Here is a 10,211-nt window from a genome sequence, read left to right as displayed (position 1 = left end):
TTATTCAAGTTCCAACCTCAGAGTGATTGAGTGAGCAGAGCGTCCGAGCAGTGAGGCTGGTTGGACGAGGCATACAGGCCGAGCAGGAGTGGTCGGTCGGATGAGGCAGACTGGCCGAGCAGTGCAGGCAGGCCGGGTTGTCAAAGAGGTCGGCCGAGTCGAGCAGACAGGTTGGTCGAAGTAGACAGGTCGGGCGAAGCAGATAGGTCGGGCGAAGAAGACCGGCCGAGTCAGGCAGGTCGGGTGAAGCAGGCTGACCGAGATAGGCAGGTCGGGTGAATCAGACCGGCCGAGACAAGCAGGTCGGGTGAAGCAGGCCGACTGAGACAGGTAGGTTGGGTGAAACAAGCCGACCGAGACAGGCAGGTCGGGTGAAGCAGACCGGTCGAGACAGACAGGTCGGATGAAGCAGGCCGATCGAGACAAGCAGGTCGAGTGAAGCAGGTCGAACGAGACAGGTAGGTTGGGTGAAGATCTCGAGTGGGCAGAAAAGTATGTTGGTCAGACAAAGAGACCAACCGGGCAAGCTGACCGAGGCCTGCGAGTCGCAGTTTCCTTGAAATAGATTCGCCCACCTTCGGCTGTGCTTTGAAGCTTACAAGGGTCGTCTATTTCCCAGGATACAACGACCGACCGTGAATCCGACCAAGCACTGGTGGTCACGGCGAGCTAAGTGATACCCGAATGCTACCACAGGCACTCCGCTGAGCAGGAGCTGCACGACAGAGGAGGAGGAAGAAAAAAAACGGAGAACTTTGATTGTTGTATCTTCTGTCTATGATCGGAGCCTCCTTATATAGGAGATCTATGTGGGAAAATGTTGGTTGTTCCACTTGGGCAAATTTTTTTTTGCCCCGATCGGTTCGGCATTCGTGTGCGCAGGTTGCGCTCGCACATGATTCAACTTGGTTCAGTGCAAATCCGGGCCCTAGATTTGCACCCCCCCTGTGCGTCCACGCGTGAGAGTCTCTTTCCATACATTTGTTCACAACCTCAATGCATGTGAATCCATATAAACTAATAAAATTACTTTGAATCTTTCAATATGGGACTAAAGTTCCATTCATAATATAGTCTCTTTCTTCTTTTATTTCTTCTCCATTCACTTATTGAGGAGGAGATGAGGAGGAGATGATTTAGGCAGACAAGGGGAAGAAGGGTTTATAGGGGAAAAGTAAGATTTCCTTAACCTTTCTTATGTGACCACATTTATCTCTTTTTATACCCTATTTTTGATATATTTAAATTTGATGCCTTATTAGTAATCCTTTTTGCTTTCTCTTTTTATACCCTATTTTTATACTCTCTTTTTAACCTTTATTGTTTTCGTCAAAAAGGGCACATTTTAAAAAAAAAATAACACTATCCTTCTATAAATATCTTGTTGCTACTAAACGTGTAACAACTATGAAAATAATTACTACAATAGGTTAAAGTAAATATAGAAGAGTATTATATCAAAATGTTGTTTACCTACTTTGTCAAAATTACTCAAATTTAATTAAAATAGTTCCAAGTTAGTCAAAATTATTTTCACATTATTAAAGTAGCTATGATCATAATTACTACAACTTGTAACAGTATATATGACAAAAGATGAATATATTTGTCCTCAGTACCTCTGTCAACACGAAGAAGGTAAATCACGGACGACTACTAACCTTTGGAATAATGACCAACACATAAGGGAGATATTTATCTCGGCTTTGTCAAGATTCGAACCCCAGACCTCATTGTGGCAACACCTATGCGCTAGCCACTAGACCGTTTCGAGGGGACTTGTAACAGCTATACATGGTGGCAAAAAAAAGACGAATACGCTCGCCCCCAGCGCCCCTACCAACCCGTCCTAGGGCCAACACGGAGGAGGTAAATCACGGGCGGCTAGTATCCTTTGGAATAGTGACTACCACATAAGACATTTATCTCGGCTTTGCCGAGATTCGAATCCTAGACTTCATTGTGGCAACACCTCATGTACTAGTCACTAGACCCATCCGAGGGGGCCATGTAGCAGCTATACATGGTGGCAAAAAGGCGAATACGCTCGCCCCTAGCGCTCCCGCCAACCCGTCCGAGGGCTAACACGGAGGAGATAAATCACGGGCGGCTACTAGCCTTTGGAATAATGACTAACACATAAGGGAGGTATTTACCTCGAATTTGCCGAGATTTGAACCTTATACCTCATGATGATAATACCTCAAGCGCTAACAACTAGATCCATCCGAGGGGACATGTAGCAGCTATACATGTGGCATATTATAGAAGTCATAATCATATCAAAATTACTTCAACTTGATTAAAATTAAAATTAAAATTAAAATAGATGGGGTACAGTTATATTAAAATACTCTATACCAACACAGTCGAAATTACTCAAACCTTATTAAAATCATAATTTAATTAAAATTGATTTAGTATTATTGAAGTAATTATGGTCTATGGTCATAATTGTTATAACAATGTTAAATCGATTTTAATCAAGTTGGAGTGATTTTGATGAGCAATTTATATCAAGATAAATAGTATTTTAATATAATAGTCTTCTATATGTTGTAATTATAATTAAATTGGAGTAATTTTGCTCTATATTGTAATACCTACGACTGTAGTAGTTGCCATAACAATGCTAGAATAAGAATATCTCAAAATGAGAAATAAAATAACACTTTTTTTTTTTTTTTTTGTGTTTAAAAGGAATCCTTTTGATTTCTTCCCTTTTTATTTAGTTTATATTGTTGTTGTTACTTTAGCACATGCTTCAACTTAATTTTTGTTATCGTTAATTTAGCACATGCTTCTGCCTTCTGCATTAGGTTCAACCTTTGATACTTGTACTTGTGTACTCCAGGCTTGTTTGTATTTTCTCTTAGTTTTTAATGACCATGAGTTTTAGTTGACCTCAGGACTTGGAATGCAAAGGTGTTGAATTAGGTCTTCTACCTGTATGCCTTGGAATTTTTCACAGTTTTGAGCCTAGATTGATTTCAACTTCATGAAATTGCGGGTCTTTGGTTAGTGTTCAAGCTTGTCTAAGAATTTTACCTATAATTGTTTACAACTCGAGCCATAGTCGACTTTGACATCGGCTCTTATCCATTTTGGTCCTTCGACTCTCCTACCTTGAAATTTTCTTTGCAATCTTCTAACTCCTTTGCCTCTTCTAGCCTACGAGAGAATTTTGGTCCGGAGACTTTGGAACTTTGAATTTGGTCAGCTCAATTTTAACTATTGCTAGTTCAAGTTAGAGGACTTATTTACATGACGCCCATGGAAATCTTGAACTGAGTTATTGTGATTACTCTGTTCCCACTTTAATGCTATTTCTTATGCTAGTTTAGATTAACTTTGTCCTTGGACCCTCTATTAAAGTTCCTAGGATATTATTTTGTTCACTAACAAACTAACCCTCTACCATACTAACATAAATAACCATGAATAATTAATATGGTGTCCCCCGAGATAGATAGTTAGCTAACCATCATGAGATTGAGAAGTCAAATCCCGACTAATAATCGGGTATCTATCCTTCCCTATGTACTATTTAACTGTCCAAGATTAATAATCACTCATAATTTATCTCTTTTGTGTTAGTATGAGAATGGATTGACAGAGATTCCTGAGCAAATCAGTTTTGCTACCATAAATAACTAATATGGAGTAGCTTCAAATGTAGGGATTCATTTTGGTGAAACAGAAAACTTAGCTTACATATTAGTGTCATCTAGAATACTATTTCACATCTACAAGGCAATAACCCTTTGGCCTTTTAGTCATTACACCATGTCAAGTGAGTTGTGCCATTTTGATAGCAATAAGCAAACGAGGATAAGAAAAATGAAGCATAATCTAGGGAACCGTTTCACATTTGCATACAGCAGAATCGATTATGCAAACATATCTCATTTAGTCAAAAGTATGGTAACGTATTCAGGATTAGTTTGATCTGATTGTCCAAAAACAAGACAAAAATTATACACAGGGTTATCATGGAATAACCATGAATCTTCATTAAGAAAATAACAAACATAGAAGCACTTGTATTCAGGCTGCATCTTGGTTGGTCGGTACTTGAACTACTCTATAGCACAGCAGACTACACAAAGGAAGATTTGTTTTCGAATCACGATACTTGTAGGCATTTGGACATGCTGGGGCGGCACATTTCTCTCTCGGAGGTGGGTAACTGGATTCAAACAATGTACCGTACCATTAGTAAAGCAGGCTAGCAGAATTAATTGCTTATCGCAAAATACAAATACCATCATTAGAATAGCAGAAGCAAAAGATGCCATGGAAAAATATACTCTGCTCATGTGTAGAAGCTATCAAAACCAAATTTAATGGAAATTTTATCTTACCTGCAAGGCTTGGAGTTGAATATGCTTGGAAGGCCGATATCAGCAGCAAATGTAACAACTGTGCCATTGGGTCCGAGGACCCATCTAATTGTGCTTGGCATTAGCTCTTGAGACTTAGCTGACTTTGCCTGCACAAAACAATAAATTCAGGGGGGAAACATAAAAATAAGTCAACCACAATAAGCTTAATGAATTTTAAGAACAATTACCTTTTCTTCAAGTTCTTTCTGTTTCTTCTCTTCTTTCTTTTTGTCAGAATCTTGGCCTAATATTTTTCGTATTGCCTCAGCCTTGAAGTTTTAAGTTTAATTAGCTTATAATTAAAGAACGTAATGCTTTATTTAACAGCTTAAACAATAGAAGGTAAACAAACCTCAGATTCCCTAGCTTGCTTCTCCACTTGCATTTTCCGTCTTTGTGCTGCCTCAGCTTTCTTAGCTTGTATCTCTACTTCAGATAGTTTCTCCTTTTGCTCTGCAAGTTATATACAATATAAGAAACAAAAGAGATCTAACCAATTAGCTCACAGCATTGAATATGGTGTTATGCTTTACTTCTAGAAGGTGCAGGAGGCAGCCCATTTGGGAACTCAATTAAACTTTCACCATTGCCACCTTTTCCTGATTGAAGTGCCCGTTGACGGGTCGTAAGTGGCTCACTTCTAACATCAGCTGGTGAACCACTAGTTTCCTTTAGTTTCCTTCTTTTGATCTCTGGCTCACCATCAGAACCAGGTTCTTCCTCTTCAATATAATCTGTATCATCATATTCCTTTCCTGCTCTTACCTTCTTCCTATTCTCTTTATTTGATCGTGAAAAAGGATAATCTTCATCCATTTCATAAGTTAAATTCTTGTTTTTTGGGAGCTTAGATATTTTCTTTTTCTTTGCACCACTCTCACTATCATCAATCTCGGCAGAATCATCTGTAAATTCCTTACTAGTTTTAAGTTTCTCAAGGTAACGGATCTCATCGTCGTCCTCATCATCAAACACACGCTTCTTTGGGACCCTCTTGCTCTTACGGGTAGGCTCAGAGGAGGTTGCAATGTGAAGCTTGTCAGCTTGCTTCACAAACAAACTTGTTTCAGAAAGTGTTGCATCAGAATCCTCTTTCAACCCACGGGTAAAACTTGATCCACTGGATTCTTTCTTATCTGGCAGAGAGCGGCATTCAGTGTAATCCTACAATTAGGAAAAATATATAAAGACGTGGAACATGCTGCACATTCTTTATGCTAAAAATTAGATTCACATTTGAAGAATAAAAGATTCTGGAAAAGTATGAGCAATATAGAACAACATGAATAACAGGAGCTAGGGAAGCTAACAACAATAACAGATCAACTTTAGTTGGGAGAGGTATTTGCTTCCAAGTTGATTTCCCTTGAGTACAATGTTAAACATGACAAATTATTTCCAATTAAGAGGAAAAAATCTGTATGACTGTGATATGACATGAAATATTTTATCGATCAACCTATGCAAGTAAGATAATAAAGATAAACACTTATAATTTATGAATCTCAAGCAATTAGGTGTAACTTCAATAGATGATAAAGTAAACGAAAATAAGAAAAAAATGATAAACACACATACAAAGCCGACCAACTGATTTTGTAATTAAACTAAGGGAGGAAAAGAAAAAACAAACTCTATTAACATAACTGAATGTGATTCATGAGTTTTCAATATTACTAATATAAAATCATGGACAGACAGAGTAATGAAAAGACAAGATCCATGTGGCCAACTCCAAATAGTTGGAATGGAGACAGCATGATGATGATGATGATAAATTCCAACTTAGAATGAAAAAAAAACTAACTAAGAAAAAGCTACCCTCAATAGCACCTTACCCTAGCAATAATCTTTACTTGATGCCGAGATGAGTCTACGGAACGCGGAGGTTTTGCAGAAGAAGTTCCACCTTCATTAGTCTCCAATATTGTGCGGGTCACTCCACCAACCTTGAGCTTCACCTTCCTTGGCTTATTTTCAGAAATTGCATTAGAAGCACTTTCCACTTGATGCATACTAGAATTTTCACCACTCTTTCCCACGTTGACATCTAGGTTTGACCTCCTCTCAGCATCTTCTTTGGCAATGTCAGTGCTTTTCCACTTAGCTGGGGCAAGGACTCCTTCACTAGAACGCTTCATATCAGACCCATGTCCACTTCTAGAACTGTCAGCTCCGTAATACCCCCCATCAGCCTCTCCAAATATCTTGTCACCCTTCTTATTCTTCTTCAAAGACATATCAGTAGATGAATTCCTTGGAGGAGGGTTGTTCAGATAAATTTCTTTCCTACGGATGTTGGATTCACTACCTCCATCATCATCAGGAGAAAATTTCCTTGAGTTACTCAAGGATGGGTTAGGAGACAGTGGTGAGATGTCACATGACTCTGAAACCAGTTGTGCCTCAGACCGAGGTCGCCTCACTGTAGCGCTCCTTGGCCTTTTTGTGCCATTGAATCCAAGGCCTTCCAGGCCCGCCATCAGAAAGATTTAAACTTCAATCGATCACAGAAGAGCTCTTCTGAATTCTTATCTGTGATTGTAACAGAATAAAATAATTGGTAGTAACAGGAACAAAGACAGCATAATATGAAACGAAAAAATGTAGATAACTGAAAAGTTAACTTGAAAGCTTCCAGTCAAAGCTAAGTTGGATTTGTATGAGTGGAAATTAAAAATACTTGCCTCTCCCTCTTTATTAATCTAATGCTCATCACTCAACAGCATGTTAAAAAGGCAATATGTATGAATCACAGAAAACAAGAGATAACAGAATGGATAACTTCCAAATTTTATGAATCTGTCAGCAAAAGATAATTTAAAGAGATCAAAGTAATAATTCGGTGCAGCAGGAAAACTCATAAGATCTGGCAGGGACAAAGAGGAGAGAATGGGTTGTGAATGGAAGAAATAAGAGATGGTTGGACGCTGTGGTAACACAAACTGTGGATGAAACAGCGCCAGAACCAGAATTTTAGCTCTAGGTAGGGCACCAATATATAGTTGTAACCAATACAAACAATAAGAGAAACAATCAAAACAAAATGTTAGAACAAATTGATAAAAAAATCTTACAACAATCCTCTAACGGAGCTCATATTCACAATTGTTTCATGGAGTTAACAATGCCTCGTCAATATAAGTGACCAAACAATCTCTGAAACCAACTCCATTCTAGACTAAAATTACACTACTCTACTTGATCTACTTATGATTCTATGTAAACTGCAAAGCTTATCAATCAAGCTAAGAAAAACAAGAATTCTTAATAACTCTACATCCGCAGAGCAGCTCATTACCTTTTTCTCTCTCTCTTTTTTAAACAATCAAAAGAGGATCGGGAAGGAGATCGCAAGATGGGATGGTCTGGAGATGTGGGAATCAGGCGGCAATCGGCTTCAGGAGAGAAGACAAACATCGAACAGAGCTGCGGCGGGAGGGAGCGGGAAGGGCGAAGGGAATACAGGATTAGGGCTTGCGGCAGAGAGGCATATTCCAGATGCGCATGGCCGCGGCATAGATGATGAAGAGAACTAGGGCTTGAAATAGGAATTCTTCTACTCGGGGGCATCGGTCGGCGAGGGAGTCGGATGTGAATCTGCCCGTTCTCGTTCTCAACTGCATCGGACGAACCGAGCGCTAGGAATTCGTACCGGAATCGGACAAAATCGAACATCCAACAGCCGTTGATCTTCTCGTACTCAATGGCTGGATTGAAATCACGAGTTAGTAGACTCGAAACGTACGTGCCCCATAAAGCCCCACCTTCATTGCAAAATATTAGACCTGTACGGGAAGATATTTCTGTAAGGCTCTGTTGGATGATACCGTAATTTATTTTTTTTACATAATTTAAAGATGTAAGATATTTTATTGCAATGCTAAGGGAGAGAAATAAAATTATGAAAATAATATTTTTATTTATTTAAATGGAATTATTATTCAACGACAGATTCATTTTTATTCATTGTTTTTTCAATTTTTATGAAACCGTGTGGGAAAATTTTCGAAATATCCAAATTACATATTCTAATTTAAAAATTATCAAATTACGTATCTAATTCTATTTTTATCCATGTTAGTGTTCCAATCAATTGCTACAATTATAGTAGTTGAATTGATTAATTTTACCACTTTAAAAAAATAATCAATTTATATTGAAAAACTTATTGCTATATATAATAAGTCAAATTGATATTTAAGAATATTTATATAATCATAATAATTAAATAAACTCATAGGACCTAATTTCACATCATTCCGAGCCCTCTAAACTCATCAATCGATTTTGGCTGAATGAACCTAAAGAATTTCGACCAAAACTGGCTGATAAATTTAGAGAGCTCGGAATGACATGAAACTAACTCCTATAAGTTATATTTCTTATTATTATATTTATGCACTCAAACATCAATTTGACTTAATATACTGAGATCAATAATTTTTTAAACACGAATATGTTCAAAAAATCTAATTCATGTTCAAATAATCACTGTTCAATATATTGGTTAAAATGAATCTTTGCGGCTTTTTTACAATAAGGAGAATTAGACGAACATATAAGGATTGATTTTATATCATTTCGAGGTCTCTAAGTCCATCAGCCGATTTCAACTGAAACGGGCTAATGAACCTAGAGACCTCGGAATTACATAAAATCAATTTCTATGTGTTTATCTAGTTCTCCTAATTGTAAAATGCCCTCAAATATCAATTTTACCTAATATATTGAGAGCAATGATTTTTTGAACATGGATGTATATGAAAAACTAATTCATGTTTAAAAATTACTACTATCAATATATTAGATCAAATTGATATTTGAAGACATAGATATAATCACAAGAACTAGATGAATTGAGATAACCTGATTTCACTTCATTCCGAGCTTTCTACGTCCATCAACCGATTTTGGCCGAATGAACCTAATGAATTTCAGCCAAAATCAGTTGATGAACCTAGATAGCTCGGAATGACGTAAAATCAGATCCTATGAGTTCGTCTAGTTTTTATGATTATATCTATGCCCTCAAACATCAATTTGATCTAATATAGTGAAAGCAGTGATTTTTTGAACATGAATTAGTTTTTTAGATATATTCGTGTTTAAAAAATCGTCGCTCTTAATATAGTGGGAGTTAAATTGATATTTGAGGACATTTATATAATCAAGAGAACTAGATGAACAAAAAAAAAATAATTTTGTGTCATTTTGAGGTCTCTAGATCCATCAGTCGATTTTAATTTAACCTCACTATATTAAGAGCAGTGATTTTTTTAATACGAATATGTCTAAAAAACTAATTTATGTTAAAAAAAAGTCACTACTTTCATTATATTAGATTAAATTAATGTTTGAAGACATATATATAATCATAATTACTAGAGTTTCGGCTTTGGTCAATAAGCCTAAAGAGTTTTGACTAAAATCATGTATCTAGAGAACTCAGAATAATATAAAATCAGGTCATATGAGTTTGTCTGGTTCTTATAATTATATTCATACTCTTAAAAATTAATTTGACCTAATATATTGAAAGAAATATTTTTTAAATATGAATTAATTTTTTCGACATATTTATATTTCAAGAATAATATAAAATCAGGTCATATGAGTTTGTCTGGTTCTTATAATTATATTCATACTCTTAAAAATTAATTTGACCTAATATATTGAAAGAAATAATTTTTTAAATATGAATTAATTTTTTTGGACATATTTATATTTCAAAAATCATTGTTATTAATATATTGGGCTAAATTAATGTTTACGGGTATTTTTATAATCATGAGAACTAGATAAACATATAAAAAGTGGTTTTAT

General features: G+C 36.5%; 1 protein-coding gene across 1 annotated transcript; it reads right to left on the bottom strand.

Moving 5' to 3' along the window:
* Positions 1–3,890: 3,890 nt before the first annotated feature.
* LOC121998252 lies at positions 3,891–8,001 on the bottom strand. Its single transcript, XM_042553071.1, has 7 exons — positions 7,687–8,001; positions 6,224–6,920; positions 4,919–5,549; positions 4,738–4,838; positions 4,574–4,654; positions 4,365–4,492; positions 3,891–4,189 (listed from the first exon to the last, which is right to left on the bottom strand). Exons 2-7 carry the CDS (start codon positions 6,866–6,868, stop codon positions 4,048–4,050), a joined length of 1,728 nt encoding a protein of 575 aa, XP_042409005.1. The 5' UTR covers positions 6,869–6,920; positions 7,687–8,001; the 3' UTR covers positions 3,891–4,047.
* Between the last annotated feature and the right edge of the window lie 2,210 nt (positions 8,002–10,211).

Source organism: Zingiber officinale, chromosome 6A (assembly GCF_018446385.1).
Source record: "Zingiber officinale cultivar Zhangliang chromosome 6A, Zo_v1.1, whole genome shotgun sequence".
Taxonomy (NCBI): Eukaryota; Viridiplantae; Streptophyta; class Magnoliopsida; order Zingiberales; family Zingiberaceae; genus Zingiber; species Zingiber officinale.
Note: the sequence above shows the minus strand (reverse complement) of the source record. Positions and strands in the feature narration are given on the sequence as shown.

Bases quoted from the DNA above. Each gene is read 5' to 3' on its own strand.
- LOC121998252 (XM_042553071.1), bottom strand. From the start codon at position 6,868: ATGGCGGGCCTGGAAGGCCTTGGATTCAATGGCACAAAAAGGCCAAGG. The intron at 5,550-6,223 runs GTAAGGTGCTAT...TCCTAATTGTAG, and splicing joins AAGTAAAGATTATTGCTAGG to GATTACACTGAATGCCGCTC. The intron at 4,190-4,364 runs GTAAGATAAAAT...GTTTGAATCCAG, and splicing joins TTCAACTCCAAGCCTTGCAG to TTACCCACCTCCGAGAGAGA.